This window comes from Manacus candei, unplaced genomic scaffold (genome assembly GCF_025592945.1).
Source record: "Manacus candei isolate 608988 ecotype Guabito, Panama unplaced genomic scaffold, ASM2559294v1 h1tg000015l, whole genome shotgun sequence".
NCBI lineage: Eukaryota > Metazoa > Chordata > Aves > Passeriformes > Pipridae > Manacus > Manacus candei.
The window spans coordinates 14,958,446-14,974,224 of NW_026138063.1; the positions used below are offsets into that span (position 1 = coordinate 14,958,446).

The following is a 15,779-nucleotide window of genomic DNA, read 5'->3' on the forward strand; positions in this document are numbered from 1 at the left end:
TTACTGTGTTTATCTTCCAGAGCAACTGCTACACGTACTTGCTACAGATACACATGCTCTGCTTCCCGGGAAGTGGCTGCGCATCACCTACTGATGGGAAGTAGAGAATAAATATTTTGTTTTCTTTTGCTTCCACACACAGCTTTTGCTTTATTAATCTGCCTTTATCTCGACCCGTGAGTTTTTTTCCATGTTATTTTGTTCCCCCCACCCCATCCTGCTGAGGAGGGGAGAGTGAGAGTGGCTGGCTGGGTACCCGTCATCCATCCAGGGTCAGCCCACCACAGTTACCTAATTGGGTCTGGATTGTTTGTGCAATTTATTTGAATAGGCAGCCTTCAGTCGCATTCTGCTAAACTAGAATATATTTCAGTGAGTAATGTTATAGAGAGTGCCCTCAGGGATGTATAGAAATGTAGCTTAGCTCAAATCAGCTGGGAATGTCTGTACTTGTCACACCCAATCAAATCAGGCTAGCTACAGGTATCTCTGTCCACTGATACACAATCAGACTGATAAGATTTAAGATCAGAATTAAGAACACTGCTTGCAGTCCTTGCAAATCACATCTAAGGGGCAATTATTTAGACACATTTTCTGTACAAATGACAGAACTGGCATCAAAGCTTCTTCATTTCAAAGACCTATTGGGAACTCTTCAGAACTGAAGTACAGCCTGGGATGAGTCAGCTTGTTTTGTGAGCTCTTCCAGATGTTTTTTCTTGTCCAAATAACCTTTCTCTAGTGAATAAGACAGATTTTTCTGAGACCAAGATAATTTCATACAGAATCTAATTCTACTTACAGAGACAACTCCCTTTTAGTTTAAAATGATAATATGATACTATTTCTCTTGAAAGGTTCCAAAAGAAAGCTCATTTCATCCTCTCTGGATGAGATACTGTACATAAGAGTCTGTCTGGTTCTTGCAGTAGATCAACATACTTTTCAAGTCTCCTGGCAGGGAAGAGAGAGGAGGAGTGTGTATTGGAAAGGTGGGGAGAGCCTGCCATTTCATTTGCTGGGTACCCACCAATACCTATTCACTGCCCAAATCCTTTCCAGAAACACAGTATTGAAGAGCACAGCTATCTCAAAGAGGCAGAGGATTTGTGACAACAGGATAAACTCTGTAAAAATTCTGTTATTCTTTGGAGATCAGGTTGTGATTTAATGAAAGGAACCTGTTCCTAGAATGGACTGCATGTTTTCAGTGGCTACCCAGGAACACAAGGAAAGACTGAAGTCTCTCATGATTCCTCTGTGAACTCCTCCAGAAGCTGTGTGCTACAGTTCAATTGGAATTTCATCATTCTGACCTGCTCTAAGCCTTTTTTGTTTTTACTAAAAAACAAAACTGCTTCCTACTGCAAGCCTTGATCTTTTAAGACTCACATCCTTAAGCTACTGATTCTGTTAGAACTGACAAAATTCTCCACAAAATTCTTTTGCATGTGTGTATGTGCATATATATGTATATACACTTCTGGATATATGGGGGATTATCCATAAAGCACGTCAAGATAACGCAAATGTTATCAAGTACTCAAAATTTACATAATGCCCCAAGATTTTCATATCTTACTGAAGAGGAGTTGAGAGGCACCTTTTGTAAACATTTTAATCAAATGTAATTTTTAAGTTTATTTTTTTCATACACAGAAACCCCCCTCTCTCCATACCCAAGACATTATTTTCAGTGTGCATGTTTCACCTTTTGGATTAGGAACTTTAATGTTTTCAGGATATACTTTTGTCGCTTGAGCAAAGAGAATAATTGATAACAGTAGCATACAGCTGCCTTCCCTCAGTGCCAGGCACAGCAGAAGAGACTGCATGCCTCTAGCTACTGCATTTCACAGCTACTTAAACCACGAGACTCAGCAAATATCTTTTCTTAGAATTTATTTCAATGGTTATGGGCCTTTTATATTGGTCACAATCTCATTCTTTCTCTCTCCTTTGTCTGTTCACAATCTCTGTCTTGCTCTACCCATTTCCCTGAATTGCTCGACCTCCTGCACTTCTGCTGCAGTCACCAGACCTCAGCTCTCCCATCTGAGATGGAAAGAAATTATTTCTAGAAATAAGCTAAGAGTGAAAACTCTTAAACCAATCTCCTGCATTCCCTAAAGCCAAGAGACACCCTGACTTCATTTCTGCTACCCTTCTGACTATGTTGGGACAAACAGAGGAGGTGATGAGGACAAGAGAGAGAGACGTGATGGTTCTGAAGTCTGGGGACACAGCAGCTGGCAGAGTTTGGGGAGCAGCAATTGCAGGAAAAAAACATATGTTTTAGATGGCACAGGCCTAATACAGATGAGATCTTATCAGATTGTTTTAGTTGATGAAGTTTATCAGATCTCCACTGAGATTTGTCATCTAAACATTTTAAAAACCTTAAAGATTTGCACAATTTTGCCACATTTTCACATTTTGAAAGATGTGTAAGTAACAGATGGGTAATTTCCTCTTTCCTCCCTTTAGAAATGACAAGTCTGAATTTCAAAGTGGTTCAGTGAGAAAGCTTTGTAATTATGTGGCTGTGAGGTTTCTGTCCAAGATAAGCACAAATGTGTTCTCTCTATACTGGGTCTGCAAAATGCAAAAAAAAAAGAAAGGTCTTCATGGAAATTGCAAATGCAACAAGGAAATGTAGCCTCAATGGTGGCATTTTGGCAAAGTCACAAGCTATAACTGAAAGAGAGGAAACACTCAGGGCAGCAGTTGTGCAAGTGGCCCTGAGAGAGGATAATCTGACAATGCTTCTTCATTTCTACTGTGTTGAGGGCAATGGGACTTATGAACATTTCCTGTAAAGACTACCGCACCAAAGAAAGAAGCCCAGGCCTTTTATCAGATTGCTCTTAATGCATTAGGTACTTAGATTTTCCCTAACTAATTGCTAATTATAATGATCTACATATGCTGAACGTAATATGCATATGTGTATGTTATTTGAATTCCTAATGAACATTCACCACCTTTCTGGGGAGACCTAGTGACATTAGAATTTGGATTTTGAAAAGCAAGGTTTAAATATAATTAAAACTTTGAACAAAGTAGCATCCCAACAATACACTGAGTAAACTGATATTCATATTTTTCCCCTTAGTAATTTCTCCATTACAAAATCTCACAAAAATGAAATAATTTTCAAAATTAAAGCATTTTCAGTTTGTATCCCCATTCATTTAATGTTTACTTTATTTTCATTTAAAAGAAATCAACGAGTTCTTTCTTTCTACATTGTTCTACTGATCTGTAGCAAGCACAACCAGAAAAGAGAGCGAGAGAAATGAGAATAATAGAATGCCAAGCAGGGTGCTGTGCCCTGCCTCAGACACACTGGGAGAGGGTTACAGCTAGATGAAAATATTCCTAAAGAAAATGTGTCAGCCTCCTGAACCATCTAACAATGTATATCTTCTTTATTACAGCATTTTTATTCCTAGAGAGTAATGTTAAAGGTATTTCTAAACTCTCGTTTTAGGGTGTTCAGTTTTACATTCTATTTGTAGCGCTAGCAGGACTCAGCCCATAGCTAGGAGAGTGTTTTCTCTGCAATGATAGAGTGAGGTGAATGCAAAAGTTTCTGAGCCAAGACTCCTACATTCTAGTAATTATGAGGGTAATGAAGCTAGGCAGAATTATTTTCATCTTATTAATAGCTGTGTTTAAGCCTCATAGAACTGCCTGTCTAGGGAAAGTATTTATTTTTAAACTAAGTGGTGGAAATTAATGTGTTATACTAAATATTTATCCAAAAGTCAATGGAGTCTTTAAAAAGTCAGAAGGAAAAATTGTCTGTTTGACTGCCTATCATTTTTGTGAGATTTTCCACAGTGCATTGGATAGGCCAACGGCATATACCTTAATTTTAAACAAAGGAAGGTGGTCCTTAACTCTTTTAATCTTATCATTGATAAGTAGTTCATGATCAGCTGGCAGTTGTGTGTTCAAAACCTTAGCATATGCACTTATGAATAATGGATTCTTATCAAAGTAAGAACTCCCATCCAGTATATTTGTATAAGGTCTCTTTGATTAGGTGATTTATATTCAGGAAATTGCAGGGTTAGGGTTAGGATTTTGTTATCCAGATTATTTTCAAGATTTTTCATTAGCTTTTAAATTATTCTTTAAGTGGCATGTGTTTATGCAGCAAGGCTTAAAGTTGACTTATCATTTGAAACTTCTGCACCAAGGATAAAAAAATACAGACTTCCAGGTGTTTTGAGTATAAAATCCCCAAAGATGGAAGTCAGAGCTATAGAATGAGTGTGTGAATGTGTGTGTGTTTTCTGGTTATCTCTTCTTGCTATAATCTTCAAAGATAAAGAGAATGTTTTAGTATTTTGATTGCCTTAGAATTTGGGGCTGAAATTCTATCCACATCAACTTCACTGGCTAAGTGGTGATTCCTTCTCTTTATTTTATTTTACCATGAGTAATCCCCTGGAGTAAAGGGTATTGGCAGGTGTCATAATCACCACTGACTTAAGGCTTGAGGAAAACAACTTCCACAAGGTTGAGTTGCCACATCTCTGCTCCCAGCAGCCCCAAGCTGCTGAAATGAACCCCTGAGGCTGTGGGTAGCTCATGACAGTTCAGAATGGCTTCAGCCAGAGCAGCCTTTTACAGCTCCCAGGCAAGGAGAAAAGGTACAAGACAGATGCAAAGCCACCTTTCAGCCCATCTGCCATCCTGCCCAAGTCCCAGCCTCTGACAGACTACACAGTCTGCCTCCAAACACCTCTCTTTCTCATGCTTTGTGCAATTGCTTTCCAGTCAGCATTTACTAGAGAGATAATTCCAAACTCTTTTTTTCACTTTGAAATAAGTCTGGATCTATTCCTCTATCACCTTCTCAAAAAATCTATCTTTAAATAGCTTTTTCTCTAAAGAGACTTAAACATACTATACTTTCTGAGCACACACTGGATTTTTCCAGTGGATTGTTATTAGTACAAGTTGGGACTTGTTGGATTACACTTTCTTTGCAGACACTGCCCAGTAATTTTGTTTTAATGTTCTAACTTTAAAGGTATAGCAGAGATGTTAAAGAACTTCAGGCTACAGACTGGTAAGGCAGCAAGCAATAGGCAATATGAATTTTTAAAACTTCAGCCAGAGCTTGGATAAATGAGGAGAGCCTCAGGCCCATGTTTCTCCTACAGGAATATTACTGACATTCTCTATGCAAGGCTGACCAGCTTTTCTGGCAAGAGAAGTGCCTTTCCCTAAGGTGAAATTTCATTCTGTTCATTTGCAATATTTGGGTCAGGAACAGAGACCTACAATTCAGAATATCCCTAAATCCCCACCCTCAGCTCCAGTATATCAAGAAAACAAAACATGTAACATGTTTTGTTTCTGACATTATTACTGCCAACACTAGAGCATACAATTCACATCTGGATTTATTTTAGACTTTCTCATAACAACAGCTGCATTTCTTGTCTTCACTTGGATACATTTTTAAAAATGAAAATTGCCATGGCAACAGCTGCAACCATTTATTATAAAGCAATAGAAGTGGAACTAATATTTGTGAGAGAAGCTTTGTTATCAGGATAGTATTTCATTCAGACAATGCCCAAGTCATTTTTCCCTAGCTGTTTCATTTTTTTCTAAAATATAGAAAATATTTCCAATAATGAAATGTAGGTGGGATTGAACAGCTCAGGAGATTAAAAAGATTTTCTTCTTTAGATTACTGGCTCATCTCAAATCCAGATTAGCAAGAGGCAAAAATTATCATCTGTCTGGTGGGCACATGAAAAAAATCAATAAGGTTATCGAGCTTTGAAAATCCCATTCCCATACTAGCTATGTTCCCAACAGAAGCACAGGACCAGCAGACTGAGTACACAGGGTGTGTCTTCACTGGGGGAAAAAATGATGTGACCCATCCTTGAGAAGTGTTAATGTCTAATGCAAAGGAAAAATTCATAAGCAGCTTGCAATGATAACACAAAACAGTTCAAAGAGAACTCTCCTTTCCTCCATGTCAGCTGCAATGGACTGTGTTACCTGAGATAAGTGTTCCCCTCGTAAAATGTGGCTAAAGAGGGACATTTGGCACCGACCTCGAGGTTACATTGCTGCAAGTCAAGATTGAGGAAGGGTCATCTAAGGTATGGTCTGGGTGCATTAGAAACCACATGGCCCATTTTGTTTGCATCTGTTTACAATATTTCTCAGAGCATTAATATTGTTTAAAAAAATCTCCACAAGGGTCTGGGTACAAGATAGACAAACTGTACTCCAGATATTGAAAAGCTACATGAAATGTAGATTTTTCCTATTTATGTCTTTTCTGGCTATGATAAAATCTGTTTTGCATGCACAGGTTATACAGGGATGACACATCATGTTGTGGACACATATGAGGATCACATTTCTTCCTATTTATTACACATTAGAGAGTCTTAGGCAGCAGTGAGGGAGAACACTGAAACAGAAAAAAACTTTAAACAGACTTTTTTACTCCTTTCACTCTAATTTCTATGGGATTCACTGTACCTTATCTTCATCAATTACACTCAGCATCAGGTCTCCCAGTGTACTGCTCTGCACACAAGCCTCAGGATCTTCCTAAGCAGAGGCCACAGAAGAATAAAGTTTTTTGAATATTAAATAAGAACCTACTGTAAATGTTCTTCCATTGATCAGCTAAGCAATCTGATATTGACCCTCCACCCATTTGTTCAGATTCATTAAAGGGAATTTCAAGGAAAATTATAGTGTACTGTAGTGCTGTTTAACCAGCTAAATCTCAGGGACAAGTTGATTTAAACCCTGGAGGAGGGTGAGGTGAGCAGGACTGTGAATTTGTGAAGGATGAGAACCAGCTATTATTCCAAATGGAAGGCTGCTGTTCAACCCTGGTATTTCACACAGCACACAGGTGTAGTGAGTTCTGCAGTGTTGTGATGATGAGTCAAACCCTAAATGAAGGGAGTACTGTCTGGCATAAAATATACATCATTTTCTGTTATTTCAATCTTAAAATGCTCCTGAGAAAAATCATGGGTTGCATAATTCTGAGAAAATTACTACTCAATAAAGGTTTAGCGCAAACTGTTTTAGCTTAATCTCTGCTAGTTACCCACAAGGGCAAAGGATTTTTTCATGGCTAACCAAGCTCCTTAAAACCTCCCTTAAAGTGTTGGGGTCATATTCTGCTTTCTTGTAACACCAGTGTAAATCTAGAACAACTGTGTTGAATCAGTGGAGTTGCTTCAGATGCTCATCATTGTGACAGTAATTTGAGGCAGTTTCTCATCTAGAGAGCTGCAGCAGAATGACAGCAAATCATAGTAATTTTGATGCTGCAGCATCCTAACACTCCATGCAGGCAACCACCAGGCTACATCATTTTATCAACAGGGAGGTAGAGTCCAATTGACGTAGATAAATGTCATATATGTTTGCAAGAGTACAGTCACTGCAAAAGACAAGGATAGTTGAAAGGCTTCATTTTCTCATCCTGGAGTTATCCCAGAAATTTTAGTACAAAGGGGGAGGGTTAATTAAGATCACCCATCCTTCCAGTAATCACCTTCCCTACCTCTATGGACACATCAGTCAGTGTCTCGTTAGCGTGCTCTGATGTTCTATTCTTTGTACTCTGTGTGTGTAGAGTAAATTAAGTCCCATAGTATCATGTTTTGCCACTTTTGCACAAATAAAGCTGAGGTGTGGATCGAATTAGGCCTCCAAGAGCACATTAAACTTGCCTATGCTGACAGTACACTTGAAATTACACATTGGTTCGATTTTTGTCTTTCAAGAGTGATATATCATTTTCACTGCAAATCCTTACTCCAGGGTCTCATCACCCTGCACTAATGGTAAGAACTGTCACGTAAAGGGAAGGTTCTGTAAAGGTTTCTGATAAATATTTATTAGCTCTGTTCTAAGTAACTTTGAAGGCTAGTGGCTCACAAGTCAAGGAATTGAAAGACAACACAAAGGTGAAGAATGCTATAATAAGGGAGAATAATGTAAAGCTGATAGGAGATAAAAATCTGGCTGTATATGAAGAAAGTAAGTGCTGCACACTATTATTAGAGAGATACAAATCTTTAGATCATGTTACCAGTTCAGATGGTCGGGTCTAGAAGTGCGAGAGCTGGGAGTGGACGATCGCTCTCAACTCAGATGTTGGGGTTAGGGAGGCAAAAAGATTGCTTAGACTCACAGACAAGCATCAGCAGTAGTGTTAACACATACAGCACATCTAATTCCCTTAGTGGCACAATTATCATGATGCAGCAGTTTTGGTTCAAATAACATAGAAATCTATTTGTTTTTTCCTCCAGATACTGACTGGAGAAATTTTTCCTTGTTTATTGTTTCTTGTTAATTCAGAAGGTTGGTTGTTTGCACCTTTAACAGTCATGTTTGTTATGCAGAAAAAAAAATGTGTATTTTTTACAGTACTGTTCTAATTCGTAAGTTCCATTTTGCAAAAGCATCAGTGATTGCAGATAGATCTGCAAGGAAGAGGAGAAATCCAGCTCTTCATATTAACACAAAAATAATTTACTTTTATCTTTATCTGTTCCTTGCTGATTGATTCTTTGTTTCTACTTTCTTAGCACTATGTACATCTTCACAGTTGATGAAGCCACTAAGAGCTCCCTAACTGGGAGGATAGACTTCAAGCTGCTCTAGATACACAGGCCTTTTCTCTCCATGCAAGGTTTGAAAAGAATGGAAATTAAACAGCGAGCTGGATTACAGTTGTGATATCCAAATGGGAAAGGATCATTTTTTCAGGCACAGAACTGTTTAATTTATATGCTTTTTGATATCATCAGCTCATAAGGACAGTCAGGCACAGAACAGAATGCAGCACGTGCTGTCATAGGGACGCACTATCAGCCATCTGCTTTCTGCTCATGTGCTTCATTCCTCTCAAAGATATGGGACAGGAAAAGAGTTGTCACTGGGAAGTGAGTATGATCAAATAGATTTATGAAAATTAGACATTTAGAAGCAATAGCAGTCATTTGAGAATGACAACACCGAGCCACAGATATATGCAAACACATTTGACTATTAAAGCCTTAGTTTTCTTTTACATAGATTTTAAACCCAGGCTTTCTTTCTGTCAAAGATAAAAACAGGATGGTGTTTGCCTAGAACAAAGTAATGAGGAGTTAAGATACTTGTACAGATGACAGCATATACCATTTCTCAGATGCACAGGGATAGAGAAGCTCCACCCCAGATCAGAGACGACTTTAGATTTCAATCTCTCAGCCTGCAGCCCTGTTAGCTCGTTACTCATTGTCAAAACTATGGTCTCTCACCTCCTGTCTGTGTGTCTTTAGTGACTACAGGTCTGTAGTGACTGAGTTCTGGTCAGGATCAGAAGGAGGGGGGGTGTCCAGCACCTCTGTCAGGAGGGACTTGCAGAGGTTTTCCCTGGGCACCAGAGTATTTGGGTTCAACCCCATCAAGGTGAGTGAGTTACCAGGTACTTTTAAGGCAATGGTGGTGGAATTTTCAGGGCAAGAATGGGATCACCACAATAGATGGTTTCCAAGGGTCCCTAAGGAGGTAGAGCAGGCTTCCTAAAGGTAATGGGTAGGGAGGCAGAGAAGGAGGAGGGAGAATGACAGATTTTCTACAGTCCCCGATTTTGGGGGTCGATGAGAACTAAGATCTGCATTAGGGAAAATCTACCTGGAACGACACAAACTACTTGCCCTTTTCTCTGACAAACTGCTGCCATGTGTCAGTTCAGGCCTGAACACAGAAGAAAACTGAAAATAGTTACCAGTGTAAAAAATATTTATCATCAGCTGCCAAAAATGACTCCTGATGAGCTAAACTGATTTCTGATTGCCCAAGTGATGGCACAGAGTCACTCAAATTCTGCAACTGCTGTGTAATGCTGCTGACAACTGTAGTAAGCTACACAGTTATATCAGCTCTGAAAATGCTTTGTGTCACCTAAAAAGGAGCCTGAGTCCATCAGTAGAATAAACCTATGATTTTTTATGTTAAGTGGAAATCTAGCAGAGAGTTTGATTTCCTATTTTCATGCAGATAAATGGGAAAAGGGGTTTTCCATAGGGTCTGTGATAGCTTTGCCTTTCCAGCAAGGATGCTTGGACATATGTCATCAGCTAGTCCCTTTGAACTGATAGCAAATCCCTTTGGAGAAAGGTTTCCATAAACACTAAAATCTCATATACAACAACAGTAAGTGCTAGTGTGGTTTAAAGTCATCAAAATGAAATGTTCCGTAAATAGTTTATAGAGTCTGGAAAAGCCTACAAAGGAACAAAAGTAAGGTCAGAAAAGAGAAGAAGCAAATAAAGCATGACACAGAGAAAAAGGAACAGAGTGTAATCCAAGATAGAAAATAGTTCCTAAAACAACTGCTAGACCTTCTTCTAGAATTAAAAGCAATAGTACTCGTAGCAGTGTGCTGAAACCAGGCTGTCAATAGAACCCATGATGTACTGTGTTGCCAAGGAGAATAAAGTTTTGGATATCCAGAAAAATGAAGGTTCAAATACTGGCCATTCCAGCAGCAATTCAACCACCAGTACCTTTATCTTTTGCAGCTCTTACACACATATCAATAGAAAGCTTAATATGTGTATTTCTGTGAAATCCATGTTTCAGGAGCCTTAAATATCTAAAAACATGCAAGTATTATCAGGCATATATTCCAGAAAGATAGATTTCCTTATACAGAAGGATGTTCAAAAGATTCATCTGTGTTCTTTTAGTGCACCTTCTGTGCATTTGCGTTACTTATTGATCACTGTTTTAAACACATCTGAAAAATACAGTGTTTGTTGTTGGAAATTTTCATCTAGAGGATCTCCATGTATTTGCCTCAAACTACTGTTACAATTGGCTGCCTAAAGTCTTCCCACACTGATCTGTCTCTGCTTTGCCTTAATTGTCTTCAAACCTTCCCTGCTTCATACGTGCTTTTGTTGGCTTGGCACACTCACGTCCCAAACCTCCTCATTTGTTTTTATTTTTATAGTTCATCTACTTGCTCTTGCTGTGTGAGGAGCTCTTTTGTGAGGAAGTCTGGAAAGCTTTACCAACCTAAAACTTGCCAAGAGAAGATGTAGGTGTCTGCATGGGCTTTCACTTCTAGCTTGTAGCTCAAACACTTATACTGTGGGCAAATTACAATTCTGTCTTTTCAGCTTTCTTCTAACACTTTTAAGAAAACTATATAGTTAAAAAAGTTGTGTGGGAACAGAAATCGTTCAGTTCAATCCACTTCTCTTAAAGATCCAAGTTTTCTAACACAGTATAGTGACCTACCTTTTTCTATATAATTATAATGTCAGGAAAAACAACCTTTTTTCCTTCTTAAAAACAACCTTGAACTCTAGAAGCCTTTTTTTCTGGCCTGTTTTATTTTTCTTAATTAGCAGCTGATGAAATTGCCATTTAATTCTATAATTATTTATCACCTGAGGGAGATCTCACTTCATTCAATGAAGGTATTTTAAGGAACATCTGACCTTTCTGTATTTTCATGTATTTTTTCTTCACATTATTCCCAATTTTCTTCTGTGCAGTATTACATGATAAAGTGGTACATAGGAAGAAGGCCACTGGGCTAAAGGAAGCCCTTTCATTTAGCAAGTGGAAAGAAATCTTCCTGTCCAAAGATAATTAGCTGTTTGTTTTCATGTTGTTCAAATAGACAGAAGGAGGAAGAAAGGAATAAAACAGTCTGTTTACTGGTTATTTCTAATAATTGATTCCACATCATTCTACTTGAAAATTTCTACTGTTTACAAACATTCTCCTTCTGATGCTTGAGTGTATTTTCTTCAGCATATTGCCTTTTTCTAACAGTCATCTGATGCAGATGTTGCATCACTTTGGCTTATATCAAGAAAAAGAATCTTTTCCACTAGTTAAAAGAAAATCCTTTAGAATAATTGAAGGTGTAAAAAAGGAATCAATTAAGATGTAACTGGAAATGTAACTATGCTTTCTACTGTAATAGCACTCCTCTCATGTAGACCTTTTTTGTGAGATCCCTGCACAAGTCCATAGAATGAAAGTGCTTGTTGTGCTGAGTTTTCATCCTAACGTGATCTTAACAGATGAGGGGGAGAAAGAAGCGCAATAATTAGCGTGGTACAAGTGACACAAACTGCCAGTCCTTCTATCTGCTTCAAGCAAGAGCAACCACCCTAACTTGCAATTTATTGTATGAATAAATATTGCCTAGATTTCCCTCTTGAAAGCTGTGAAAACACTTGACCCTGTCCAATGTTGTTTGGTGTAGGAAGCACAGAAGAACTGGAAATAAAAAGGCCTCTGTTAAATAACTTTCTAATATAGAAAATACTGGCTAATCCTTATAAGAACCATCAAGGAAGCTAAGTATTATTTCTAACTCCAACCTGAAGGAGAGAGAGAGGTTACCAAACTTACATATAGACAGATAGTAGAGACTGGGGCAGGTGTTTGTGAGATACATATATAGGGCATTCAGGGAGGATCCAACAAAAATCTTTTATTACTATCCTTCCATTCTATCTCATTGTGGGTGGCAGATAAAGCATGTCTTTGTCATTAATTCTGTTCATTTATCAGTCTCTGAAAAAGGTTTTCTACTGCTTTTATTTTATGCATTCCCTTAATCCACCTCTGATACCAATTTACAGAAATAAACTCTTTTTTTTCTTAAACAAGTTCAGCAATTAGAGAGCCTATAAAAACTAAACACAGTTTGAAATTTTGTATCAAACTCTCCCGCACTGCTTATTAATGAACTGCAATCAACCCCTTTTGTAGCAGGCACAGAGAGCAGAGAGCAGAAATGGCAAGTCATGCCAGCACGCCTCTTGAAGTGCTCTCTGAGGAAAAGGAAGAAGAGTAGAGGAACCATAATTTTAATTATGGCTCTCTCCAGTGTTAAACTTTGCAATTTTGTTTTTACGCCAAATAATTGGTTTGGCAGGAAGTACTGGAATAAACAGGATAAAATCCTGTTCTGCTAAATTACAGCTGATATAGAAAAACTGCCAGGTAAATTAGTGTGTATTTTGGATGGTTGAAAGGGTTAAAAGTTAGTGTTAAAGACGAAATATATTCAGAAAAATAAATAATGGGTCTAATAGAGAATAATGCAAAGTGAAAATCTGAAGTAAATACTCTTTGAGCTGCAGGGAAACATGAGTTCTAGAAAGATTTAGTCCAGGAACCACAGTTAGGACAATGAGCATGTGCTGTGTTATGGTGCTTTTAAAAACCCTGGGGTTTCAGGGCGTATTGAGTAGAAAAATTTCCCAGTGAGAATGAGTCACTTCATATTCGTTCCTGAAATAACTATATTAAGAATAGGATGCTTTCTTCTAGTTTGCTTCATACCTGAAAGCTATTGCTAAGTTGGAGGTTAAACTGGAACCCTAATTGGTCTTAATAAAGTCGACTTTTCTTCCTTTAATGTTAGCATACTTAATAAAAAGTCATTTAATGACTATAGTTTACATTAGACTATTAAACTTTCACTCTGTGTCAAGATTTTTTTGGTTTACATTTTATTACTGAGCATCCCTACCATGGGCAAAGCCCATCAATGTCACAGAATCATTTTCGTCGATTCTAGGCTGACCTCTCTGAATTCACCACTCAGTGCTGTCAGCAGTACCAATGGCAAAAAAGATCATGCCCTGATTTATAATTCACTAAGCCAAGCAGCACAGCAGCTGAAGTCTCTGTATACTTGTTTGGGGCAAACATCAGAGAGCAAAGTGGCTGCTTTGCTGTCAAGACAGACCCACAAGCTTTAGATCTAACAGTTCTGGTTACACTACCAAATAGTTCCAATTTTATATAATTAGCTAAAGCAAAGCCCTCCCTAACAACACAAAATACACTTACTAAATCACACTATAACCAGACTGTATCACGGCTGATAGGATTCTGCCAGTTTAGGGAATGCATCTGTGGCTTAATATAGTTCTTTATTTCATGTGGGGTCTAAACCAATACATTTTGAGTAGGCCAGAGGTGAAAAACATTTCAGGAATAATCTGAAGGCAAGAGAAACAAAGAACTGTAACTGACCCTTGGTCTGAGAGAGTCACAGTTGAAAAAGGACTGAAAATTTGGACAGCAACATGTTGCTGATTAGCATTTCCTCTGCTAATAATATTTTGTATCCTTCCATCAATAGTACTTTCCACCACAAATAATCTCACTAGTTTTGTAGTGGTGCTAATCAGCATAATTGGAGAGAGCAGATTTTAGGGCTTAGTTACTTCTGTTGTAGTAGATGAGTATTCATTCCTCATAATTATTGGTGCTCCACCATATGCCTTGAGAAACCTTGTGCCATTTTTTGCAGACTGAAAGCATGAGAACTGTTTTCACATATCTCCATGTGATTTGAATGCAACTATTTAAAAAATCCTTCAAGCAGAACTTCAACTCTAAGCCTTATTTCAAAGTGAAAGACTGCAAAAATCACATTTTTAATATGCAAAAGCTTAAAATGCTTACAACTTTTTAAATTTCTAAATTTTTAAAGCTTAAAATACTTATCATTTTCCAGCAATCCAAGCTGCATTCTGGAATCCAATGCCAAGCTCAGTACATTTTCTTTGACAACTAACATAAAAGACCTACAGTACTCAAAGCAACAGAACACAAAGATCTAAAGTGTTGCTTAATTAGTTTAGGAGGCTTAGAGCAATTTTTCATCTGTTAAATATAACATTTCAACAAGAAAAAAAGACATTCATACAAGGAGTAACTGGTGTTCTGGGTAATAATTGACTGGTGACAAACAACAAGCCTGAAACTCTCAAAAATTATTTAATGCACAGCCCATTTGCTTTAGTGGCATCATTTCCTTTTCAAAAATACTCATGAGGGCTGCACTCGGGGTTGGGATACAGGAGGTGGCCTTTGACAACTGCAGCAGTTTCTTTCTGTGGGACAACATTCATCCTGCCCACAAGGTCTCCTATTGCTGAGCTCTTGATGTGGCTTCAGCTCTAGTTATGAAGGGTTATACCAAAAAGGGAACTACTTTACGACAAAATTGCTGCTGCAGGTTTGGTACCTGCTGTGATTTGTGTCCCCCATTTGAGCCTCAGCCACAAACCTGCACTTCTTATCGAGTATTTGTGAATATGTAACTGCTCTGAAGACACATGGACAATAAATAATTCAAAGTTATCTATCTTCCCTGCAGTTTTCTTCTACACCTATCACCTTTTAATGTTTAGTTGGCCTTGTTTATGGCACTTCTAGTATACAAATGTTACTGACTTGCAGTAGACTATTGATTTACAGTGTGACACCTTGAAAATAAATTGGTTGTCCCCAGTCTCCATCTGCTTTGCTCTCATCTGCTATTAGCCCAGAGAAGCTTTGGTTTGCATTTTGAGTCCCTAAAAATATTAATTTTCAATTATTGATTCTAAAATTGTAACAATGTGATTGAGTTTGTTATTCCTTTTTCTTTCCCTCCCCCCTATCCTTTTGTTTTCTTTTCAGCTCTATATCCATTTACAGTCCTAAGGAGAATCCTAATGCTTTTGATGCTGCTGCTTTCTTCCAGTCAATGGGAAATTTCCTGGGGATCTTTGCTGGATCATTTGCCATGGGATCCTCTTATGCTGTTGTCACAGCTTTAATATCCTTTATGGTTTGTTTTCAGAGAGAAAATTTATATATGTTGGAAAAAACACCTGATATTAAACACCTGATATCTGAGGCTGACCATTTTTAGTTTAAGCCTGAACCTTTTC

At 38.0% G+C, this 15,779-nt stretch overlaps 1 protein-coding gene across 1 annotated transcript in view; it reads left to right on the forward strand.

Annotated features, from left to right (window-relative positions):
* The window catches only part of SLC9A9 (solute carrier family 9 member A9), a 183,600-nt gene that overhangs the window by 56,272 nt on the left and 111,549 nt on the right, over positions 1 to 15,779 (forward strand). Inside the window, exon 7 of the mRNA XM_051782060.1 lies at positions 15,526 to 15,664. Coding sequence (XP_051638020.1) covers positions 15,526 to 15,664 — 139 coding nt within the window. The remainder of the gene's footprint in view (positions 1 to 15,525; positions 15,665 to 15,779) is intronic.